This window comes from Eleginops maclovinus, chromosome 1 (genome assembly GCF_036324505.1).
Source record: "Eleginops maclovinus isolate JMC-PN-2008 ecotype Puerto Natales chromosome 1, JC_Emac_rtc_rv5, whole genome shotgun sequence".
NCBI lineage: Eukaryota > Metazoa > Chordata > Actinopteri > Perciformes > Eleginopidae > Eleginops > Eleginops maclovinus.
The window spans coordinates 22135712-22163045 of NC_086349.1; the positions used below are offsets into that span (position 1 = coordinate 22135712).

The following is a 27334-nucleotide window of genomic DNA, read 5'->3' on the forward strand; positions in this document are numbered from 1 at the left end:
AGGAATAGTCTCTGAGCTGATTAACATGCCGAGCCGCTAATTCACAAAATCGCTCTCAAACTTGCATATCTGTAACGGGCCTGGAATGTGAGCCCTGGAAATCTTAGGTTTTCACTTTATCCCCACCTCCTGGAATTACATTTAGCTATGAAGCGGTATTAGCCGACAGTGCTAATGCCTGGGCAGCTTTCTTTAACATTTCAGAGAAGCATACTGGGAACTGTTGGGGATTTAAGTTGACTTTATAATATTGTCTAATTCAATGTTTCATTAATAATACTTACCTGTTTATTAGGCATCCAAACCTGCAGCTGACTGTTGTCCAGCGCTTACTGTTTGCCCTTTGAGGTTACATTTTCCTGCTGCTTCATATTTGCTGTTTACAACCTGAAGCCCCACACAGACTCAGCATTCTATTTCTGATACGCTCCACATCAAAGTGTTCAACACATTTTGACCCTGAAGCATGTCAGTTTCTCTGAGCTTCAGTTAACAGCACAGAAAAAGGTTTACAGCTAAAATAACTGGATTATTTGGAAGAAGCTTGAAAGGTAAAGGAAGAAAAACGTATTAAAGTGAGCAAGTGAATTTACATTTCAGCAACAATGGCACTTCAGAGCGCTCGACATAAAACTTCAAAAGAATGAAAACCAAATAGGACAGGTAGAGACATCCAAACAATATTAAACAGTCATTTAAAAAGTAGACCCTATTGAAAATGAAAACAAGCCCAAAAATAAGGTAAAATATGAATAATTATTTAATTAAATTAAATTAAAAGATAACTTTTCGTTTTGCATTTTTCTGGGAGTTCAGATACATGGCGCAAAAGAAATTGACCCTTGTTCTTTTGAGGGAAGTCTTACGTTGCTTAAAGTTAGCGGTCTTTGTGTCAATTAATCAATTGGTAATTTGAGGAAAAACAAAATCTGCAACTATTTAACAACAATTTAAGGTTTTAAAGGTTATCCTCAGTCAACATGCTACCCATTTATTGGATTCATATATTAAAAGGTGAGAAACCTTCATAGATATTATTGTAACATTCTGGTTCTTCATGTTCTTGTTCGAAATCTTTTGACGGTTACACTCATGGCTTATGTCTTTGCACATCCTGAAATAGATGACCCTGCAATACGAAGAGGAAATGAGACGTAGGTGCTTGCAAATGAATTTCAAACACCACTACAATGCGTTGCTGCAGTACTAGGCATCTGACACCGTGACTTTCCCCGGATTGAAGCTCTTCAGAGTTAATGACACAGCTCTCTGGATAGCTTAGCTGTCTTCAGACCTACACCGATGCTTCCAGTTTTTTGTTGGCAGGTGTAGTCGTTCTGTCTGGCTGCAGCGAGGAAGCTAATCCAGTGTGACGAGCCGGGGGAAGCTCGTCCTCTGAGAATCCTCTTTAATGGACAGATATGGGTCAGTGCTGCCACATGGACTCACTGCAGGAGCTACACCAAGAGCTGGATATATACACAACTGTCTTTCTCTCTGGGAGCTGTGGAATCCCCTGCAGTAGTTCATTTTTTAATTGATTGTGCAGTGACAGCAAAAAGGGCACAGATGAAGGTTTTCTGTGATTTAAAGAGAAACATCCCACTGTAGTTGGAACGCCCACTCTGGCTGGGTTGAGTATGTGAAGAGAACACAGAACATCAACTCATTATAAAAAAGATGGGGATGCTTGTTGCCTCTAAGATTGACAGCTTGTGAAAGCTTTTTACGTTTTCAGATTGAAACAGCTATGAATACTTATGTGCACATTATATTTGGAGAAATATATACGAGATAACAAATGGATGTCTTTACTTCTGCGACATGTTGGGAATTGATGACATGGGAGGAAAAGGTGTCAAAAAATAATCATTGTGGCTGAAGAACAGTTTGAAATAAAACTCACTGTGGTTACTTGACATGTAAAAAAAAAAAAAGCTCCTCATTTCAAAGCTTGACATGCTCAGGGGGAAAGATTAGGGTTTATCTTTAATCTCTGTATGGGAGGGTAGAAGCACCATCTGAATTAGGAAAACAATGATTTAGTGTGTTTTTCACCGTCGACTATTATAGAATATGCAAAACAGGACAAATAATGCATTGTTTGAAATGTAATAATGAACTATTCCTCTTTTAATTTAGGTGGTGTAGGTTCTGATAACCATACGTTTTTAGCAAATTAACAATACATTCACAATATGTTAAACTACCTTTACCCGTTTCCAAAAAAATAAGCATAGCAGGAGTTTCCCAAACAGATTACACAGGTTTCCCCAGGAACTTTGAACTCTCTGTTTGATTGCAAACGCATACAGATATACAAGTGGAAAGTTTTTATTGTGATTGTGTATGTGCCTCTGTTTCTGTCAATTATCAGCCAACCCTGACGCAGAGCCGCTTTCATTATTGGCTGCCACATTTTTTCACTGTCACCTGAACACTGCTGAATTATGCATCCCGGTGCTGCTCAGAGTGAAGGGTGACAGGATGTATAATAAGCAGAAAATAAATGTGACTTCTGTGCCATCAGGCTGCTGCTCTGCGTCTGCCAGTCCACCTTTTCATTTCAGCGTTTTTTCGGGCGACAACAATGATGAAAGGACCAGTTTACGGCTTCTTAGCTCCGGTGTCGTTGAGGTCTTTGCTCGTTCATTAATCTTCCACTGTCTGCGTGTGTTTGTGTGTGGACATGTGTGTGTAGTAAAAGGCAGTTGTAGCACTTAGGGCCTCATTACTGAGAGTGCAGGTCTCCTTTAGATGATGATAACAGCCATAGAGGTGTGAGTGTGTGTGTGTGTGTGTGTCCGTGTGTGTGTGTGTGCGTGCGTGCGTGTTGCTGTTCCTGCCAGAGTGGAAGATAACATGCAGATTTCTTGTAGCTGATTGTAGCTGAGTAAAGGGTGTCATGGAGTTTCAGCTCTTTGTTTCTCGGGCGTGTTCATGGATTATTATCCGAAGTCTTGTCTTGTCAGAGTTACATTTTAGTAACTTTAGTTTAGTGTTCAGTCTTTTATGTTTTCTCAGAAGACACTGAATTAGTGTTGAATATCTTTCTTTCATGCAGAATACTAGATTTTTTCCCCTTTCTTTTTATCACCCACTGTCTTTCTTAAACGTATTTAGTTGCCTAACCCTATAGTATGACATATTAGTCACGGTTTGTTTGCTGTTAACGTGATCTTCCCCCATAGTTACCATTCACCATAAGCTGCCATCTGCAAATGATCTAAAATGTAAAAATATTCACACACATAAAATTAAAAAGTGGCTGCAGAATCGTGCAGTATACGTGTGTACATTAATTATATTTTCCTCCGTGTGTCACTTTCCCATAGGAAATAAAGTCTTATAGCTTCAGGCTGAGCTTACATTTATGACTTCTTAACTTAAATGAACACATAATCACCTCAGCTCGATTCTTTCTATTCTTTTGCCCACGTGTGTCTTTCCATTGTCTTGAATCATCTCTAAACTTCACTTTATGCTCAGTCTGAACACTTTTTTCATAGAAGGAAATCCCTTGCTCTGCTTCCGTCAGTCAGAGTTTTATCTAACAGTCTTTACATCTATTTCATAAAAAGCGTTCATGCTCAGCTTTTGGAAGCTCTTGGCTGGCAAACTGTTTCCATTGGGAGTGTTGCAGTTTTTGAACAGAGGTAAAGTGTGTTAGGTGAAAGGCAGGCGGCTCAGAGTTATGAGGAGAAGCGCCTCAGTGTGCTGCTGCCAGCGAGGCCTGCAGGTGCTGCACACTGAGCGGCACGGTGTTTGATTTGCCTGCCTGCTGTTCCTCTGCCTCGTGTTTCTTGTTTCCTCTTATGTTTGGGTTAAACCGCTGGAGCAGCTGTCATACCAGGATGCTGAATAGAAAGATTAAAAAGGGCTCAAAACAGCATCATTCATGAAAAGGTGGATAAATCGGATGGATTTACAAAAGATAACTTTCATGAGGCAACAGTTTAATTTATTATTTTCTTTCCTTCCTTCTTCTAGGAGTTCTTCCGTTACGGTTGACTTATTTTTCTTCCTTAGAGTTGATTTTTTTTGACAAGTGTGCAACTGAGGAAACATTTTTTCCACATGCAATTTGTTTGCACTTGTACGGTACAAAGAGAAGCCTAACAGGAGCCTTTAGGCACAAAGGAAAGGCGATAAATGTGTCCTTGTGAGAGCATATCTGTGCTTGACCTTGTCTCTGCACTTTATTGATTTAATCAGACAAAAGCTCACACAAAGGTTCAATTATGCTTTTTCCTTACAATAGATCTTAAAGTTTCACATTGTTGTCAGTCAAGTTAATCTCCAATATGTCCTTGGTTTGAAGTAAACTTTACCTACAGAATCATAAACGTGTACATCTGCCATTAGATGTTCTACAAAGCATCTCATGTTGAAGCGAGAATGCTGTTAGTGAAATACTTATAAAAGGAAATAACAATCTTGAAATACTTACTGTCAGTAAATCACTTTGCCAATCACTTGTCTAAAGTGCAAACCACATCAGCTCCAAGATAATCTTCCATAAGACAGACACTCGTAGCTGGGTGGGCTAGCTCTACCCAACTTTATCATCTAAAGGTTTTTGGCCGTTGGATCAACTGTTAGCTCAATGCCTGAAAATAAAATGTTGTGGTCTTATCTGATTGTATAATCCCCTGGTCTGTAGAAATACCGGTTGTTTAACACTGCGCTAAAACAGTTTGATTACGATGCAAATATGGATATCTTATGTTTCTGTTTGTTTTTTCCTTTTTGCAGGATGACAGTTCACTGAGCAGCGAGGAGGAGGCAGAGATGAGCGAGCCCACATGGGTAGCAGCTGATCTGGGAGCAGCGTCTGACCTGAGCCCGGCGAGCCGAGGGGAGAAGATGCGCCACAGTCCACAGAACACACACAGCAAGGAGGACGACGGTAAGGACCGGCACAGAGTTCAATACACTGCTCTTTATTTCCCTCTGCTCTTGAGTGAAACATGTTTTTCCAGAGCCAGAAAATACCTTTAACCCATAATGCACCACGAAATGGATTTTGAGAGGAGCAGCTTCTTAACATCACTAGATCCAAACAATCTGTTTTTGTTTTATACTTTTTGCATTGTAAGTGGGTCCGATTTGAACGTGGAAAGCTGCTGGGTTGAGTCAATGAGCTGAAATTGTAGCTGTCTGCTAGTTTCAGGTGAGAGGATAAAGAATATCTTTTTCATACCTGCTTCTTATGTGTCATTGAAAATCCTTGAAGTTTGTGAGTTTTCTAAAGTACAGACAAATAGCGATGGTTCATGAAAGTGTTTCAAATGATATATATTTACAAAAATAAAAATGAAGAGTTCTTACTAAGCCCTTCAACTCAAAAGTAATATCATTTAGTAATCAGGTTTTTCAAGGAATAGCTACCACCAAAATGGTTTACTGTGAGCTTCTTTTAACATTAATCGAATTGATTGTGTGTCTCAAACTCTGCAGTCTGCGGTCCTTGAATTTGAGGTAATTGGGCCTGGAGAGCCATTGAAAAGTCCTTGAAGAAGTTGTTTGTGAAGTTTTGGGAAACCTGGACAAACCTTTATGTTGAATGAAAGAGAAAATACAAGACAGAGAAAATATGTATGGTTTAAAGTTCAGTGTGAGTAGATGTTTGAAGGACGTCGATGTTTGAAGGACGTCGACACGCTTTTACATTCGATCCCTTCGTGATATAGAGAGATGTTATGTTGTAATATATCTGAATTAACATCCTGGTAACTCCTACTTGGCTTTGTGCAGCCGCCATGCTTCCATTCTTTCATTAGTTGCGGTGATTGTGGAGAGCAGAAGGTAGTTTGGCTTTGCTTGTTGGGTGTTCTTGGAAAGCAGCAGATTACTGACCCTGATAACACAAGCAGCCTGATTCAACCAATCACAACTCTCATTGTTACCCACTTTAACACCAGCAGGGCTATTTGTTGACAAAATCAGCTCTGGCTAGAATGAAGGAAAAAACAAAAAAAATGTGACAGTTTCATATGGGCATATTTTAACCGTCTCCTCTGTTCATTTCCAGTTCATTTTTATACTCTGCTATCAGATTGTCTCCGTCTGTTTCTCATTGTTAAAGCTTCACACTTTATGGCATTCCTGGAATATTGATGCATTTTGAGAAATGTCTTGCAGCAAAGTGAAGAAGGGTCAGAGTATAAGATGACAAGCAGTATGTTGTGAATTTTTAAAGGCACTTTTTTATCAGATTTCAACCTTTTTACGAAGGAAATCCGACAGTATGATCCTCGAGGTAACAAAAAATATCAGGCAGGAAGGTTTTTAAATGCTCATGTAATGGAGGATTCTGGATCTGGAAGGCTGGGATGGAGACTTTGTTCCTCTGAGCTCTCTCTTCTTCTTCATCTCTCTGCTTCCCTCTGTCCCTTTTCTTCTCTCTCCTCCCACCTTATTGCTTTCTTACCTGCTTGTTACCCCCCCCCCCACACACACACATTATTTATCTTTCACTTGTCCTCTCTTGCTGCCTCTGCTCTCTCTTTCTCTCTGCTCTGAAAGGCTTCCTGTGGAGAGGAGCGCTCACTTTGTAGACAGCCGTATTGTTTCATAATGCTGCAAGGATACAGCAATTACCTGCTACTGTAACAAGTGGCGTGTGTGTGTGTGTGTGTGTGTGTGTGTGTGTGTGTGTGTGTGTGTGTGTGTGTGTGTGTGTGTGTGTGTGTGTGTGTGTGTGTGTGTGTGTGTGTGTGTGTGTGTGTGTGTGTGTGTGTGTGTGTGTGTGTGTGTGTGTGTGTGTGCGTGCCCATGCATGGTACTGTAATGCACTGTAGCCAGACTCTATGTGGCTGTGTTTTTATGCCACACCTTTGAGCTGCTACTGTTCAAAGAAGCCCAGGTGTGTTGGTGTGTGTGTTGGTGTGTGTGTGGTGGTGGTGTGTCTTGATGTGAGTGGGTTTGACGGCTCAGTGTCAGGCGGAGGAAAGTGCTGCATCCAATCTCCATCAAGATCTTTCTTTCTCCGCAGGATGAGGGATGAGGAAATAAGGAGAGGGGGAAATGAGGGGATAAGTAAAGGGATAGAGTCGGAGGAGAACAGGAAATCCCCTAAAGATTAGACATTTGTCAACATTGTTTAGTGCTCAGCATTAAATTCTCTAGTGTTGAGAACTGAAAACATCCCTTTCTGAGCCAGAGAGGATTCAATAAAAAACGGACACTGCTTCAAGGTTGTTCACTTACACAACATAAAGCACTTATATTCCCTTTATGCTACACAAGAAAAACAGTAGAAATGTATCAATTATTTACGTTAGATATTCCTATAATATCTTTAGAGGGATTTAAAACATATGTGAAGTGGCTTTACTTTGACCCAGGTGTGCTTTTCGTTCTTTAAAGTAAGTTTTAAATATGGCTCCAACTAGCAACTCTTTTTTAATTGCATTTGAATCTGATGGTTGCTTTCTCAATCAGTGCCCACTTCACCGTTCCATAAAGTGACATATTTATTTTGTTGTCAGATCTCAAACGATCAACAAAAAAGTTGATAAAAAACAAAGAAAACAACATGCCATGAATGCTGTGCAAGCAAGAGACTCAAGAGGGATTATACATCTGATTAATCGTCATCAAATGCTGCAAAAACATTGGAATACGTTTTTTTTGTTTTACAATTGTTACCTGTTACTAGTTAGACACCCTGTGGTTTTAGGCTTTTAATGGATGCTTTATGGGAAACAATTACAGAAGGTAAGGGGAAAGGGGTTTGTTAGAAGAAGGAAAACAACCCTTTAATAAATGAAGTGCCACAAGATGAGATAGTAGGAAAGGACGTCATCATGGGAAGGTGAAACAGATGGTTAAAATAAGCTGGAGGGAGTGAACTCAGTGTATGCATGTGTGTGTGCGGGTGTGTGTGTATGTTTGTGACTACAGTAGGTGGCAGAGTATATAAGGTCCTGTCATTAAAAGGTCACTCTTTTTCCTACACCTCATATGGAAGCCAGAGGAGGTTTGTAGGCGTCCAAATGCCACAACACTCAGAGGAGCTGAGAGGCAGAGTTGAAGTTCCTTTCCTGATCAATTAGACTCCAATCCAAGGAAACAGGCCGGCAGCACAACATCCTCTTATTTCTCTAATGTACAGCAGTGTTAGTAATGTATGAAACACTTGGGCTGGGTTTCCTGCCCAGATGTATGATTGTAATGGAAATGTTCAGGTTTCCCAGGTGTCTTGAATTGTGCTTGTGGATTCTTGAAAAATAAAACAAGGCCATCCTTTAAAAAAAAGAAAGAAATCATCTCCTTCAAAGTAGCTCTACTCAAGGAAAGCCCAGCCTTAGTTCCTTTCTGTGTAGATTAAACATGAGTTTCTGTGATGTCTGGTCAAGATCGATGTGTTTCTATAACAAACAGGGATGCTACGGTAAGGATTTGAGTCTGATAGTTTACACACTGCATCATTCATTTATTTGTTTCACTATTAGCCGTGCGTTTGAATCCGTTGTCTTGACTGTAAACAAATGATATTAGTTGTATTTGATCAACATGCAAGCTCCCTGCGCAAGTTATGTCCCTGAACACTGTGCAAGGCAGAGAACATTATCTCGAAACAAATGAGACATTCTTCCTTTTATTCTTTAGTGTTTGAATAACTGTGATAACCCCTGTGTTTCCAGTTTTTTTTTTTTCAGTAATGCTTTGCAATTACCACTGCCTTGTCAACTCTTTTCCTTTAGCTCTGAAAAGGTGCTTGAGAGCTTTGTCACGGCTTCCGCTGTTGCTATACTAAACCTGTTTGAAGTGCTTTAACGTCAAAGCTGGACAAGATATTTTTTTAAATGTTCCTACTGTGTTCTCCCAGCGCTAAAAGCCCACTTAACTCTGAGCGCTATGGGGAACTCGCAGCAGATCTTTCCCGCGAGGACCTACTTCGGTTTGAACACACAGCCAAAGAGCTTGTGGTTGATCTGACTCCCAAGAGTTAATATCAGGTGGGTGTTTCCCTAACCAGCAAGCTGTCAAGGCATTTAACTGGAGTAGGCAGCTAATTTCAGTAGAGCAGATGGTCTGCATACACACATACACCCAATGTCCTGCTCAGACGCAGCTAGTAAATCACTTTTAAGAGCTCCCGACCGCCACCTTGCTTTCTTCTTCTTTGCTCCACTCATCTTAAGAGTGGCAGCTGAAGTGAAAAGCTCTGACTGTATGATGGTCTACACTGACAGTTTAAAAACTTGTAGCTCATGGCTGACTGATGAGCCCAGGGACAACTGGAAACTAGAAAGTTGCTTAAAAGAGCCAGTGGCCTGATGGTCATATGAGAAAGAGGGACAATCTTTGCAAAATCAATCAGAAATGTTCTCCTCAACAAAGCAAACACGAATCACACACAGACAGCTCAACTTCTACATTACTAAAAACTTAGATGTAGAGTGTTTCTAACTGCCTGGTGATTCATGAGCCAGTTCTGTGGTGCCTTTGTTGTAAACTTTAATGGTCAAAACAATCGAAAGCATCAATGACAAAATGACTGTTGCCTTCTTCATTTCCTGATAACCTTTCCTCTGGAAGATATGTGGTTTCATCCAACAGCTGCACAATTAAGTGCTAGTGGCAAATCAGTGCACTGCAGCAAGGCTAACCTTGACTCCAGCTGTCACTCTGAATTTATCAAACCAATGCTATAGGGTCCAACCTTGGACAGAAGTCATACTGACCGGAAGGGGAGCCAGGTCACCAAATCTGCCTCCACTTGCAATCATCTCATTTCACGACACTTATATTCTTTAGCTTTCCGAGAGGGCTACGTGTGCATGTGTGAGAAAGTGAGTGTGCACTCCATGCCTCTCCACATCACTCTCTGCTCTGTTGAAGTGCCTCTCCATCCTGGGTAGCCAGCATCACCCCTACCCTCGAGGCTCCAGAGATCCATCCACACCAGATTCCCTCTGTTCTTCTGACCCACCCACCTGAGAGGCTCCTGTCCGCTGTGTTGGAGAGCTGAGTGCCGGACCTCCTTTTCTGGAGGCCCCTTGTTCCGTAGAAAAGGGGTAGTGATGGAGAGGGCTTGTCAGAAGATGGAGCTGACACTACAGGTCCTCTCCATAGGGTATAAACTGAACAGAGGGAGGGGAAAACGGAGTGAAATGGAGAACAAGGATGACGTCGTCTAGGAAGAAGAGAACAGGGGAGGAGGATAGGAGTGCATGGAAACAGGGAGAACAAAATGGAGGTTCATAGATATCCAATATATTGACCTTCTGAGCTTGAAATGGTCTGACTGCTGATATTACAGATGTACCTGTATAAATTGTTTTCCTCTATCTGTTTAGTAAAGGAGTGACAAGGGGAGTTGGAATGAGAGAGAAAGGATGGTTGGTCATACAGATTACTGTACTGACTCTCATCTGACCTCTCCTGTGTTCTTCTCCTTCCATCTCTATCCATCCATCATTCAAAAAGATAGATTTCAACACTTCTCTCTGTCTTCTGGATGTGTGTGCAGATCATAGACTCTCAAAATCCCCCTTTGTGCAAGCTGATCAGAAAGGTACTTTTTCTTAAGCTCATTTTCCATCCTTTCATCTATACCACCACTTGTCTTTACCCCTCTTAGATCAACATTATTATCTTTGTCGTATTTAGAGTTCTTCATTTACCTTTTTCTTCATTTATCATCCAAAAGAATGAATAAATGTGCTGGATTTAGAAGTGTTATCTGGAATAATGAGATGCACACAGCTAATCTCAAATATGTCTTTTATACGGACCTTCTTTCATATTCCATTGAGAGGAAATAATCCAGAATCAATCTCACTATAAAAAAGACAAGCCAGCAGTTTATAAAGATTCATTGTGAGGTGTTCCTCAAGGTTCAGTTCTGGGGCCTCTAATTTTCTAAACAACTACTCTTTCAAGCATAATTGTACAAATTCAATATTAGTGTGTTCATTACAGTGAAGATATTACACAGCTGTTTCCAGTTGATGACCATAAATCTGCTGTAACGAATCTTTACTCATTGGGCGCAAACTGTTTGGGTCTAATTGTGTTAAGTATTGTGGGGCTGTTTCTATTTTCCCCTTTTTAACTATTTTATGTTGCAAAAGTGGACCTTGTTGTACCCTTTAACTCTTCACTTGAGATGCTTATTGTGTCAAAAGCGGGAATACATAGTGTCAGAACAGTATTCACATAGACAGGAAGATGCTGCTATATCAGGTAAACAGTTGGGCAAACAAGAGTGCAGATAGACAGTAGGCAGCAGTCAGGCGGAGACAGTTCCAGGTGAACATTCAGACAAACAGGCAGAAATTCAGCCAGGCTGCAGTCAATAGAGACAGAGAGCGCAGAGTTTACCTTCCTGCATGCATCACTCTCTCCTCAGGGACAGAGCCACCCCACACACACACGCACACACGCACACACGCACACGCACACGCACACACACTTCCATGCACCTAATCATGTTGGTGTACATCCACATACCCACACTATGGAGCTGCACATCTAGACATATTGTATTTGTCAGTCCCATAAATGCACATGTGCATCTATATACAGTACTGTGTGTATATACAGCATGTTTACACCGTAAACACACTCACACACACACACATTGGTGCTGTAGGCCAGTGGCCCACATGGTCTAATGTGTTAGAGCGGTGCAGCAGAGGAAAGTAGGGCAATGGGAAACAAACGACAGGATGACTTTGATCCCCCCTCCTCCTGCCTTCCTCATCCTCCCCCAACACCCCTCACCCCTGCTACCCAAAGCTGAGTGGGGGGTTGAGGAAGAGATGGGATGAAGTGAAGAGGGGCAGCGAGGAGGAAAAGGGTCTGAACTGCAGGATGGATGTAGCAATGGAGGTCAGGCTGAATTAGAAAGAGAGTAGGGAGTGTTGGATTAAATCATCCTCTCTTGCTCTCTGTCACTAGTGAAATAGATGGAGGCCGGCAGACCGAGGCCAGGATCATTTCAGTCTGATGGTAAAACCAGAGCTTTTCTTTGGCAGTATTACCAGGATGGATGGTAAAGATGTGTCTATATTGTGTGTAGGCAGCTTATTATCTATAGAGAATATGTGTATACATGTTATATATGTTGCACATCAAAGTTCAGTGCCATGAGGAATCAGTTTGCCCTTTATTTACAGAGGTAAGAGGTAAACGTGTCGACGCTGGAATCCAACAATCAATGTTGTTTTTAAGAATATTATTATTATTATTATTATTAATAATAATATCAGACCCAACATCTGTGCAATACCTGAGTTGCTATAATTCACAATCTTTTCCTAGTCTTTCCTTAACTAAGGTTTTTTCAGCATAGTCCAGTATTAGTGTTGGGACTGGTGGGACATTTGTATGACCGCAACTTGAACAAAACAACATAATTGTTGGTTGGTCTTTAGTAAAGTAGTGTTCCAGTTCTGAGTCAGCAAGATACAAAAAGTGAAAATCAAACAGTTTGTGCTGCAGAAGTATAATATTTCTTATGCGCCACCTTATATCTTATCAACTCAATAGAAGGTCTGCTGCACTTTGACTTATTTTGCCCCCGGGCATGACTTATATTTTTCAAGTACCATGAGCAATGTATCAGCGTTTATATAATGATCACATTCCTGGTTTGTAGAGCTCCCTTAGGGTGATAAAGGCTGTAGGGTTTTTCAGAGACGAGACTACTGCAATCCTCTCTGAAAGAAACAAAAAAACATCTGCATCCAGTGAACCAGTTACACAGTGTCTTATGAATATTTCTCATGTAAATGCCCAACACATTATTTCTTTACCAGAAATGCACCCCCCCCCCCACACACACACACACACAGTTTTAGGTCTTGTCAGCCTGGAGGCCGACTTAATGGAAATACCATTAAAAATGCACACAAGCATTAACATGTGACATTTCTCTTTGATTTGGGGTTTTGTAATAAATGTATGTAGTTTTATGCGTGTCCCACATGTTGGTGTATGTTAGTTACTTGTGTGTTTTACATATATGCACATTCATTATTTTGTGCACCGCTGCATGTGAAGAGTGATGTTGAAACATGAAGCTGCATCTCATCCGGCTGCATATAAATGACCATTGTATGTTTATGTATGCTCCCACGTCTCTCATCACGTATGCAACTGTGTGTGTGTGTGTGTGTGTGTGTGTGTGTGTGTGTGTGTGTGTGTGTGTGTGTGTGTGTGTGTGTGTGTGTGTGTGTGTGTGTGTGTGTGTGTGTGTGTGTGTGTGTGTGTGTGTGTGTGTGTGTGTTTTGTTGGTGAGGAATGCTCTCCACTGAGCGGGGTACAGTAGCTGCTAAATTATTAACAACCCCCCTCTAAGACTCAAACTCAAATAAGAAGCTATGCAATTAATATTAAAAACTTACCATTCTACACACACACACACACACACACACACACACACACACACACACACACACACACACACACACACACACACACACACACACACACACACACACACACACACACACACACACACACACACACACACACACAGGGGGAGTACATAGCATCACAATTATTTTTGCTTACACGAGTATCCACCAGCTGTGACTGAGCACAACCTGTTGACATATTTATATTGTTTGTGTGTTTGAGTGTGCGTGTGTATAGTGTATCTATACATGCAGACATGCACACACCTCTGCCCTTCTCTCCTGGCATTTTTGTGTACTCCGCATGTGTTTGTCTACACTATGTTCCGAATAGTTGTGTGTGTGTGTGTGTGTGTGTAAGTGCAATTAGCTGGTTGACTTGGAGCAGAGTGCAGCAGCCTCCCGCCTGGCTGTAATGAGGCTGAGCTGTGAGAGACTGAAACCTCGACAGCCTTTTACACAAGTGTCTGACTGAACTCGATAAACCATCAAATCAGCATTGATGCTGCCTTTTCCTGCATATCAGATGCACACATGGATGGACAAGATTCAGGAAAAAATTACCAGCCAATTGGTCGTTTACCCAGGTCCATTTAGTTGTATTGGTGGAAATGACCCGATGCTTATTTGTTACAAATGTCTCTTTTTTTCTAAGATTCCGTATCTTCAATCTTCAACAGCTATGTTTGTGTAGAGCACATTATGTGTTGTTTAAGACTCAAAATTCAAGGTTTACTTGGGACATAACTCTGAGAACAAGGACTTATTTCTTAAATGCAAATCCATGACTTGTTCCTAACTATGGTAGAGTAAGAGGTTTTAGAAAGTAGGAGTTTAATGTGATTTAACGGCTGCATCAAGTTGAAGTCCTGTGGTGGAATACAGAAGCATTATTGTGTCTGTGTTGACACATGCGCCCCTGAAATCACTGAGAAAAGGTTGTTTTTCAAGTCCAAAATGTTTGGATTATTTTCATCAACTAGGATGTACTGAGCTGAACGATGTGGCTCTCTTCTCCCTCCTTGTTTTTCAGTTTCAGTGACACAAACACCAAACATCCTTCTCTCCCCTCCCTTTTCCTGCCAACCCTCTCCACCTTTCCCCCTCACCCAGTTCAACAAACCCTGTAAGGTTCAAGGTGTGTGTGTGTGTGTGTGTGTGTGTGTGTGTGTGTGTGTGTGTGTGTGTGTGTGTGTGTGTGTGTGTGTGTGTGTGTGTGTGTGTGTGTGTGTGTGTGTGTGTGTGTGTGTGTGTGTGTGTGTGTGTGTGTGTGTGTGTGTGTGTGTGTGTGTGTGTGTGTGTGTGTGTGTGTGGATATGTGGTTGGGGGTGTTTTAAGACCTTGGGAGTGTCAGTGTGCATTCTCTTATTGTTTTATGGTTTGGAAGATTGAGGATGGCCAAAGGTACGCCCAATAAAATGTGTCCCAATCTGAAATTTGTACCCGTTGTTATCAGCTGGCCCCCTCCTTGGGAACATAAAACACCACACACATGCTCAGACACACACACACACACACACACACACACACACACACACACACCACACACACACACACACACACACACAGACATGGGCAGTGCCTTTTTAAGACAGTGCAGTAAAACAAAGAGACGGATACCCACATGAGGGACTACCTTGTTCCCCGGCAGCAGCACAGCGATCTAACCAACTTAGAGCTGATAACATGAGCAATGTTGTCATGGGGGAAAACATAACTTAATACAAGAGGAAACCGGGGCGTACCAGGACTCTAACAAGCGTACATGCACACTTATTACACAGCATGGTCCATCACACACTCCACCGCAGATAAAGAGCATTTAGGCTTTCATTAGGATGTAGTCCAATAGTATTGATTAAAGAATAAACTCAGAGCTTATACTACGTTCATAAAAGATAATAGAGATGGAAATATTCTTAGTGTTCTTTAAACAAATCAAGAAAGTAGGAATACATAATTAGCCCAGTAAGGGATTAAAGATTCTGTGCATTGACATTAAAACACAACCATATCTAATAAATCTGGATTTCAATACATTCATTGATGGACACTGATTGTTGTGCATGTTTGCATCATATTTCATATTGTCAAATGCCATGTAACACATATCGTAGGATCCCAGTAATAGTTAAAAAGCTATTTAGCTCATAGTTGCAGTAACTCCGACATGATAGAAAAGCAACATTGCTCTCCCATATAACTGTTTTCTACCTGATGGTGGTCTTCCTGGCGGCATTAACCCTTGCAGTATGATTACACTTACTAAAAGCAATAAAAGTAGCTTCTAATGTTGAATGCAAAGAATCCAAGGACGGGAATCACATGTCTGTGGCGGCTGTGGAGGTTAGAGGCATGTTAAGAGAAGGTAGCATAGATGTACAGAGATAAGATTGATGGTGAAGAAAAATATATGAACCTAAAGAAACAGGGAGACTAAGAGTAGCTGTGGAGGTTGAGAGTGGAGACTTGCCCTGGAGGTGGAGGAGATGAGACAGATGTTACAGAGACAAGAGGGGTGGAGGGACTTTAACCCTCCAATCCCAACCACACAGATGTTTAAGCTCCTGTGACCCGCTGAACATCTTTCCCTCCATCCATCACAGCTTTCACAACCCTCAACTTATCCCTCTGAACTCCTCCTCTTTTCCCTCTCTATCCCTCCTTTCTTTTCCACCCTATCCACCTCTTTCTCTCCTCCTCCGCCAACCTTTCCTTCCTCAATCCTGCGTATGACCAGGAAGAGAGTTGTATAGCTACACACACAACCTAAACACATCCAGCCCTGAAAATAACACACACACACCCACACACTGCTGCAGATCTAAGGATACATTTATGCGCTTCATCCTTTACGTTATGTTGATGTAAAACGCAGACACACTAATATTACCACACTAGGATTACCATCCCCACATGCTACAGTTTAGAAACTGTAGCTACCCCTCCATCACACACACACACACACACACACACACACACACACACACACACACACACACACACACACACACACACACACACACACACACACACACACACACACACACACACACACACACACACACACACACACAAACCTCCTACACAGCTGTTGGTTATCGCAGTATTAGATGGTAAATCCTCTCCTAACAATATTAGTTTAATATATACACATTATATCTGTGTGGCGCATTGCGATTCTTGCCAGCAGGAAGTTCTCACCTCCTTTAAACAAACTTTTCAAATAAAAAAAAGGGACTGGTAATCAATCTTCTTTGCCTTAAAGGTCAGTTATTTCTGCAGTAAAGGCTGACCTCAGGGTTATGAATCTTATCTTTCCACCGGACTCAGAGTATGTCAGCTGTCAATCACCGTGAGAAAATCAGTAGACCTTGGAGGGGAGGAAGCGTACGCAGTCAGAATCAACTCCGAGTGCTGCCGTAGTTATTCAAAGTCAGGCATGTCTGTCAGTCTATGTGCAAGTAGGTGGAGTATAGGATCTTCACAATTAAATGCACTTTTTTAAAGTGAAACATTTCAAATTTGATTCAAAATTCTCAAACTGAATTTAAAATCGAGGGAGGAGAAGAATACCACTAATTTTGCACTGATACACTTAATCTTCAAATATGGGTAATGGTAATGCTAAAATCCTAAGCAGAAAATATTCAAACACATCTACATGTATTTATTAATAGAACAATGAAAAACATGTGCTCTTCCAACCTCTTGAATGTGACAGCTGCTTTAAATGTAATACCTCTGAGACCCAGGTTTAATAAATGTCTCAAAATAAAAACACTTCAGCTTTGTAATGAGGAGGTTCCTTCTCCGACTTCACAGTCTGAAGCATCTTGTTCTTAGCATTAAAAATGTTGGCACTAATAAACAGATGCTTATTTTTTAATGAGTCTCCTGCTGGGGGTCTTCACCCTGATTAAATCAGAGCTTTTGAATTTGAATTGAATTTCACTTTCTCTTGATGGTGTTCAGTCTCTCCCTGCTTGCAGCTTCTTTTCCCTCCTTTCTTTATGGTCAAGGTTTGTTTCCACATTTCTCTTTGGATATTCTTCACTGTCCTGAATATGATTAATTGAATAATGAATGAGAACAAGTCCTTCAGACACCTCTGATAATTACCTTTCCGATTCATACGTCTTTAAGATTTGTTATATGCCTACCTTGAGAGAAGGGAGAGGAAACAGTGTCCTGGTGAAAGCTGCAGTGTAATTTTTTTAAAACAAGACATCAAAACATACATTTTATCATCTTCCCCCTCTTTCTCTGTAACTGTGTTTGTTTGTTTGTTTGGTGGTCAAGAGTAAATGCAGCGGTAACCTGGATAAACAGAAAGGGTCCTCAGAGCGTCTCTCTTTTGGATGTGAAAACAAAGCAACACCAGGGTAGTGCTGTTTAACCTTGACACACACACACACACACACACACACACACACACACACACATACACATACACATACACATACACATACACATACACACACACACACACACACACACACACACACACACACACACACAGGTACGTTTTGCAGTGTCTTTTATAAACGGTGGTCCTTGGCCTTGTCTGTTGAAAGCAGATAGGACGGAGGTACCAGCGCCCCATAACCTTGGTCCTGTGTGTGTGTGTGTGTGTGTGTGTGTGTGTGTCTGTGTCTGTGTGAGAGAAAAGAGAGACAGAGTTTTCAGCCCTCTTTAAAAACAATATATATGAGCAATAAAGATAAAAGCACCTCTAGGACAGGACTTCAAACATGATTCAAACTTGCATCTTTCTTTCCTCGCCATGTTGGAAATATGATTTAGTATTTGCTTTATTGTTATAAATTACACCGCATAGACTTTAAAATATGTATCACAAAATCATCTACTCCTTAGCTGATGCTTGAATATATAGAACAGTGATGTTTAAGAAAATATGTTTAGAACACAGGTAATTATCTCATAAAATACTGCATTAATTAACACAACTTGCCTTCAGTGTGTCAAAAGGCATTTAAGTATGCCTACTAACCTTTTTTCATTTATGTTTTTAAGTATTTGGTTTTAGAACAGCGGGGGGAAATGTCTTTATGATTTTGAATCCATCAAGATTATATTAAAAAAAAAATGGATGTCTCACTATAAAAAAGCAATAGACAGGGGGATATAAAGAGGGAGGACTTTAAGTGGTTAATAAAGACCTGAGGTGAGTTGCGATTGCCAGTCAAGTTTAACTGCAAGGTCATAAAGTTGCACAAAATATGGTTTTAGACAGCAGGTGCGTGTGTGTTTGTGTTGGTGTGTGTGTGGGTGGATGTAAATGCAGCGCTGTGTGTCCAAACCCTTCCCTCTGAGCTCTCAGACGGTTGAACTAACCGTCTACTGCTCTAAAACACACTGGAGGTGTCAGATAAAAGAAAGAAAGAAAGAAAACAAAAAGCATTTCCAGTCTTGCCTTTTTTCTTTGTTACATACCTCAAAAATCTCCTTTTTATCGTTCCTTTTCAACTTGAACAGAGAAAACTTTTGTCTGAGGTCCTGCCTTCGTTATTTATCTTTTGCCACATACCAAAAAAGCAAAAGAAAATCAAGTATTTCGGATAAATCTCAAGTTTTGACTGAATAAAACATCAGTACTGATCCAGCACCACGACAGTTACATATTCTGCACTCCATAACCTCTATATGGTCGTCAAGGAAACGTCTCTTTACCTCTCCACTGAGTGACTCCATTAGGTGAGAGCACTGTCACCATACGCCGGTGTTCAGATTTGAATCATTTCTGTAAAAAAAGATGCTGAAAATGATCTTTTATCTTGAGAATAATTATTTTTAATTAATGCAAAGATTGTATTATTCACAGGCTGGTGTATTATTAAATAATTCAAATAAACTTCCATTCAATTTTGCATGTAATGCTTTACATTGCTGCTTATATAGATCTGGTTCATATATCAATAATCCTTATTATAATGGAAGTGGACAACACGGACTGAAATGTGTCTGATTTAAATGAACACTACATCCTCTACAGCATGTCAGTATAACTTTAAGGAGATAAAAAACATATTTATTTGCAGTGATAATGTGGGTGAATTGAGATGTGTTCAGAACTGGAGACTATAGATTTTCTATCTATTTTAATGTGTTTGTCAATCACTATGTCACAATCAGTAAACACAAGTGAGAAATCGAAGGTTTTGAACTTCAGTTTGTACAATAAGAGATAAACTGACCCGTCTTCATCTCATCAGGGAGAACAGGAAAATGAGCCCTGAATAATTATTTTTCTTCTCCCTCTAATAATCTCAGAAATCAGATAATTATGCAACAAATGCAGACAATTCAGTTCAAACTGAATTATTTTGTAAGCAATAAAAGTAAAAATAATTTCAATTATTAATCGATTTGGGAAATTAGCTTAGTCAGTAGACTTATTGTTCAGCCTTCTTCTTTGAGAAAGATGACACTATAGCATTCATGTTAATATTCAGAGGAATGTATGATATTGGTCAGTGGAAGTGGAATTCATTAATGATATACGGTTACGGTGTCATGGGTAGATATAGGACCTTGAGGTTATATATGGAAGACATCGTGCTCTGTTGTTAAAGATGATTTCCACACAGCGTTATAGGACATACATACAGGCTCTTGGGGGACTGAATAAAACTTGGTGGAGTTTGGATTATAAATACATCAAATCCATCAGCTAATATCCAGCTGTGGAGAGGAGGTGAGGCCTGCTACGGACTCTGGGGAGTGGTTAGCTGGGAAAAAAAACACCCTTGGGGAAACATGAGAGTTGATTTAGAGATTTTTAGAAGACGGGTGTAGCATATGTGATCGTGGAGTCGTGGGGACAGATTCAGGGCTCCTGCGGGGGGTCAGAAGTAGATACAGGACTCCTTGGAGGAGACGTAGGAGCATGGGGGGGATGCGAGAGATACAGAGACCGTTATTGCGTCAATAAGTTGGAGTTTACACTTAGAATTTGTGTGTTTCTGTAGCTGGTATAGTGGGAATGGTGTGTGTGGGAGGGGAGCAGAGAGTGAGGTCTAGGAGGAGAGCAGCATTATAGTCTGGGTCTTTGTGTTCCTCATGTACAGTGTGTGTGTGTGTGTGCGCGTGCCTGCGTGCGTGCGTGTGTGTGTGTGGGAGGTAGGCAGAGGGGGAGGTGGGGGGCTCCCAGCCTTGTCTTTCACCTATCAAGGCCACAGACGCAGCCGCAAGCTCCACACACACACACACACACACACACACACACACACACACACACACACACACACACACACACACACACACACACACACACACACACACACACACACACACACACACACACACACACACACACACTCCCACTGCAGCGAGTGACTGAAAAGAGATAAGTGAGAGACGCGGAGGGAAGTTAGTCGATGCACGGCGCGGGGGACGAGGTGTGAGACAAAGGGAAAGAGGGAGGAAATTTTAAGCATTTAAAAGAATGTCATGCAGAGTCTGAGGACTCGGCAGGAAGTTTTTAAAAGAGTGTGTGTAATACAGGACTGGCATGAATTAGAAGTTGAGAGATCAAATGTTGGACACAGAAACACAGTGGAGTGAGTGAAAAGAAACAAGATAAAGGATTAACATTGTAGATAAGGAAAACACAAAGCAAAGCATTGTGGGTAAAACAGTAACATTTTCTTTGTTGATCTTGATCAGATTGATCTTTACAGTCTTTAAGGTCTGTTTCCATGTGGTAGACGTCCCCCCTCCTCTTTGCTCAGGAAATAATCAGTGGTATAACCAAAAGATCATCACTGAGCCCTAAAACAACCGCCCTAAAATATTTAATTAGGGATTCATAACATTATAACCTGATTTACAATAAATCCTTACTAACCCAAATCAAAGCAGCGTAGCAAACACACCTCCAGTCAGAATGATGAGAGGAACAACGTGGGATTATGGGAGGGAAAAAACAGCAGAGGTGGAGAATAAAAACACAAACAGAATCATGATGAGAGAAGATGAACGGGGGAGAAAAGGGGGAGGGATATCAAAGGAACACACCCACCGCTAGCAAACATTTGACTTGCATACTGATGTCAAATAACAAGAAGCAGTTTCAACTGAAGATGAAGTGAAAAAGCCTGCACTGTACACCAAAGACAGATCACATGCCAAGGTGTCAGTGTGCCGAGTAATGGATAGATCCTGCTCTCAGTATCTGCTGCGTCATGCTGCGTGAAGCCTCGGAGACAGTTATTCCTTTACTGCAGCATTTTCGTTTACATATTTCGCTCTTTTTTTCCCCAAGGTGTTTTGGATGCACATCTCTAACCCCGAGTTGGTTTGTGGTAGCGCAACAATGAAGTTGACTAATTGTTTGGTCAATAAATAGAGACCCAGAAGATTGGGTGTATCACTTTTTTCTGCTTCTTTAATGTGTGGATTTGCTGCTTTACTCAGAACGGTTATCTTGAATTCAATATGTGTAGTTTGTTTTTCCAGACAAGCAATTCGAAGATTTCCCCTTGACGTGTGACCGGGGATATTTGCCAATTAGTAATCAATTGGTGACATACAATATGTTATGAACAGAAAAGGCAGGCAAGACTAATATGTTTTGCAGGGGGGTCATTTTGTCCAACACTTGACGCCTTTAGGCAAAAAAAAACCCTTGTGAAAGAGACCTCTGTAAATCAGCTGATCATTTGTTTTGAGATAAATCAATGAACTGGGCTCCATTTCCAGAGCTGTATCCAGGTTTCTTCATACGGTTTTCATGCTTAGAAAGTGATTCCAGAACAAATTGTACTGTAGTAGGGACCATTCGGGTTTTCAATAAGAATAAGCACCAAATGTGCCAGAAACAAGTCCACCAAGTAACAGGAAATGTGCTTTAAATTTTGCTCTGTGAATCTACAGAGCATAAGATACAACTACGGGGAGCCTCTGTTCAGAGTATTTCTGCGTCACAATGGTTCATTGTTCATTGAAGAGATGATTTGTCAAATGTCAGTGTTTTCCTTTAAGCCGCAAAGCTGCAGAAGGCTAACAATGAGGGCTGCCAGAGGATAGCAGGGAGGCCTTTTGATTTGGTTGGATTCACACTCGTGCTTAATTACTGTGTGTGTGTGTGTGCTCGCACATAAATGTACATATATATAAAAATACAAATATGACCCACTCACTCATTTGTGTGTGTGGTTTTATATACTATAGAGTTGGGGTGTGTGTTCATGCGTATGTCTACAGCCATTGTGCATCTCACTGCCCTCACATGGTCGCACACGTGTGTGAATTAGGGGCGAGATGATGATGATGATGATGATTAATGTAGACCTTCGGAGGGATGTTAACTTCCCTTTCAGCAGGTTAATTAAATTAAAGCAAAGTCGAGACAGATGAGCCCATCAAGGTTTTTATCTCCAGGTCAGGGCCCAGAAGGCTGCACAGTTTTAAAGCTTTAAAGACACGAATCGTCCAAAGTGCCACTTTCAAACCTTGATGGTAGACCAAATTCCCGGGGGTCAATAATTACCTGCAATATCTTTAAATGTTGTGAACCGTTTCCTGAAGAATAGCAGGAAGGTTACTGGTTTGCATGCGTACAAAATATTATGTGATAGATGTTCCATCACCAAAAATGTTGATTACATATATTATAGGACCTTTTGAGGTTAGTATTAAGGAAAAACTGGAACATATTTAGAAATAATATATCAGAGAAACACTAAACCCCAACTGAGAAGTACTTTTATGTCATTTATACATATTTATACATAGGGATCCATCACCTTGTTTGTTGCAAGGTTTTGCTATGTAACCACAGACATCACAACACAATTCATTCTGCTTTGTTAAGATCTATTTTATACTAGTGGAACTGATGATAAAACCCTTTAAGACAATCTAATCTTCGGGAGAAAGCAATTATCTCGCATTACAGAAGTTTCATAAAGCATTGATGTAAAGTCACTTTACCGTCTGTTGTAAGGTATATCAAGGGAGAGGGAACACGAACATCAGAGCGGCAAGTGAAGCCGCAGGGAGAATATAAAAGTAGAAAAATGTTTTGGGGAACAGTAGATCTCTGCTCCTCGTTTAAAAAACAAGTGAATTATTGAGCAACATGACGCCAATTACAGAGGGGTAAGAGAGCATAGAGAAAACAAAGACTCCCAAACCACGTCACAATCTCCCTGTTCAGATCCCCGCTGTCCGCCGGCGGAGCACATTAAAGCTGCAGCTCCCTCTCTCTGGCCCACGTACACCTCACCTGCACATCAATCTTTTAAGGCTAACCCCCAAAATATAGAGCAAACCTAATTTACCGTGAGTCAACACACACTCACATCCTCCCTGGGTGCAGCAATAGTGCTGGTGTGTTTTCATGTTTTGGTGTATTTTTGTATAAAACCTGCTTGTGAGGTCATTTAAACCTGCACTTTCTGAGTATGTTTCTCCCCAGTTAAAAACAAACACATTTTTCTGCCAGTGTTTTAGGTTTATATTACATTTTAAAGCTCCCGTCCAAATTTAGCAAAAAGCAGTTTGTTGCAGGTTTGGGTAGCTGAAGAATCACAATGGTAAACAATATCAATATTCACATTTAATTCATCTGGGCCAAATTTGGTACCGTACAGCACTTTTCGGAGCGAGTATTATTGGCAACAAAGCCATGCATGTGGATCGCTGTCAGAGAAAAAGTAAGACAAGCTGGTAAGCTTAGAGTGGTTGTAATTGAATTTACACTTTTTCAAAACTGGATGCAAAATATGCCTGCTGCATTATTTGTATGAGCTGGCCACCGCAACTCACCTGTGCCTCCTCTTAGACTCTCTGGTTTTGTGTGTCCCGCTCTGCCCTGACGACAGACTGACAGGCTGGAAGTTGTAGGGAAGGGGTTTATTTTGTGTTTGATTATTGTGTAAATAATAAAAAGGCTTGACTTATTGTTCCTCTTAATACACAGAGCAAAGTACTGGAAAACGGTATTGAGTTAAAGTACCGGTATAGGTTAAATTGTGAAGATTACCCAACCCTAGTTTGTCCCATGAAAAGAGTCACTAGCAGAGCAAGAAAGAGACACTTTTTAATCACCGTTACTGACAGAACTATAAACCCATTTTGTTGGCGTTGCAAGTAAATGCTCTTGATGCTATTTTTTTTAAGACGGCCAGACAAATTACTGCACCAAGAGTCGGTGAGAAAAGTTTGTTGAAGACAGTGTTTCATTCGAAAAACCAACCAAATGTGAGGCTCCCCAAACACATGTAAGCAGATTAAAAGCACTGCCAAAGGTCTTGTTCTCCCAATTTGTTCGCTCTCGACCTCCCTGCACCTCATAACGAGTGAGGTATTGAAATGTCAAACTACTTCCTGTTTCTGTTAGGGGCCGGCTCTACCTTCACTCATGTCGCTGATCGGTTAGTGTGAATGATAACAAGAAAGCGACGCACAGCACTAATGTCATGTGTTGTGTCCTGAGGCAGTGAACATGGAACTATTTACTCTGCACACACACACACACACACACACACACACAACACACACACACACCCAAACAGTGAATTAAAGCATGGAAATATTGCCAGGGGGAAAATCACTGCTCTCCATATTCTGCGTTGAGTTATCGGCTTCTCTTCAATAAAAGGCTGTGTGTTTAGTAGTGTGTGTTTTTTCTCTGTAAACACAGATAAACAGACCATGGATGTCATGTTCTAATGAAACAGTAAATATTTAATGTCAAATAATGTTAGTTTTTCACATCTACAGGGTGAGTTAACTGATGGTAGTTCTTGACCTTGAGGCGATTCAGTGTTTTTGTCCCTGCGCTGTGGTGGTGTGAATGGGCTTTGTATGAGTAATATAAAGAACTTTACAGTATTAATATGTACAGCATCATTTGTTATTATCTCTTGTCAAGCAACAGAACACCTTTATGCCTATTTCATTCCAAAGGGCTCCGACTTTTAGATGATTATCTTGGTTAATCTATTAGTTGTTTGGTCTGTGGTAAAAAGAGTGAAAAATAATGATTCGTTATCCAGAGCCCAGGATAACATCCTATGATCTGTTTCCTGTTTCTATTTGCAAAATGATTGAGAAAATATGAAAGACTGAAAAACACAATATAACATCATTCATCGTCGCTGGTCATTGCAGTGTGGAGGTGAACTGTATGTGGGCAACACACTGCAGGTTGCCATCAAACTTCTTTCAAAAGCAGTTTTCAAAAGCTGTTCTCACCGGTTTTCTCCACTAGCCACTTCATGCAGTAGAGAAAAGAATATGTCCTCTGTGAACCTTTGCATTTACACATTCACTTAACACCTGAGACTGAAGTCTGAGTCAAATGTGTTGTGTACCCTTGTGGGGAATTGTGCTTGTTTATTCTCAGTGTAATTTCACTCTTTCTTCACACAAATCACATGTTGCTTGTAAATCCTTCCTCTAACGAGAGGGTGTTTAATGCTGTATATTTATGGAGCTCTTAAAGGCAAATTTGCATTATGTTATTTTATTTTGCAACCTCTGGAAAAGCATCCTAATTTCCCCTTAGGTTTAGCAGAGAAGTCAACCACCTGCTGTCACTCCTCTTCCTCTTTTCTTCTGTACTTAGCAGCAGAGTTTCTGTGAAATGCATTTATAACTCTAGCATTTGTAGCGCCTTGCAGTCAGTGTTATACTTTCTTAGTGTCACAGAGCCTGAGAGAAGCATAAAGAAAACATGTCACCTCAGACGTGATAAAAAATCTGCAAATAAAAAGAAGAGACTTCAACAAGAGGTTAGTATTCATCAGTCTTAAACAAGTCTTAACAGAGAGTGAGACGTGCAGATGGTACTCTCTCTTCATATCCTGCGCCGTCTAACACACACACACACACACACACACACACACACACACACACACACACACACAGTCACACACATGATTCCTGGTGTGTGGATCGCTACAGTTTGTTTTAAGTAGGTCATGAGGGCAGTGTTGACCATTACAGCCTCTGACTGTGGCAAGCAGCTTACCTCACTCCCTATTAATAGAGACACACACACACACACACACACACACACACACACACACACACACACACACACACACACACACACATACACATACACATACACATACACATACACACACACACACACCCACCATGTCGAGCAGGCAGGAGATCATTGGGGGATGTATAACTTAACGTAACATTATTGCTGACATACCTTTACTATGTGTGTCGTACGAGACAAGACACTGGAACTTAACTTGTGATTTGATGCGCTACAGAAGTTATTCATAGACACAGTGAAACATACAGTGTACATTTAATAGCACTACACAACTTTGATGCTGACATCTTCTCTTCTCCGATCGGCAACAGCTGTCTGCTCTCCTCCACCGTCTCTCTCTCTCGCTCTGGCACTCAACCGCAAAATTGTTATGCATATAATGCGCCAGTCTTATAGCGATGTAATGCAAAGACAAGGTTGATTGCATGTAAAACCTATTTAAGGATGTACAATCTATTTTTTTTTACCAAGGAGAACCAATACCCAGTTTTGTATTTTAAAAAAAAGTCCCTATACAGTAGATAATGCACACTTAAGGAGAAAGAGAGAAACATGATTAATATTTTATAGCTCTGACCTTACATCCATGTTGTAAATAACAAAAACCAAGAAAAAGGTTGCCTCTTCAAATGTTTAATTCATAAAATCCAACAACTTGTATTACAAAGTGTGTGGGCTGCTATTATTAAGTCAATGAAAGCTATTTAGCTTATATAAACCGTCAATCCTTGGAAGAAATGTACATTCCCCACGGTGATATCTATTTGAATTGAATTAATTATTTCCAAACTAGCTTCTATCCTTACAGCTATGCAACAGCGTGAGGAAAGTGGAGAGAAGGTCGAAACAAGAGGAGGAAAAGAAGGAGTCCATGTGTTCGGTTCTCAACGCAAAAGCAATATTCAGCTACACC

At 40.8% G+C, this 27334-nt stretch overlaps 1 protein-coding gene across 1 annotated transcript in view; it reads left to right on the forward strand.

Moving 5' to 3' along the window:
• LOC134866066 (nucleolar protein 4-like) overlaps nt 1-27334 on the forward strand; it is a 119308-nt gene that overhangs the window by 65717 nt on the left and 26257 nt on the right. The window contains 1 exon segment of the mRNA XM_063885989.1: nt 4756-4909. Within this exon segment, the coding sequence (XP_063742059.1) occupies nt 4756-4909 (154 nt within the window).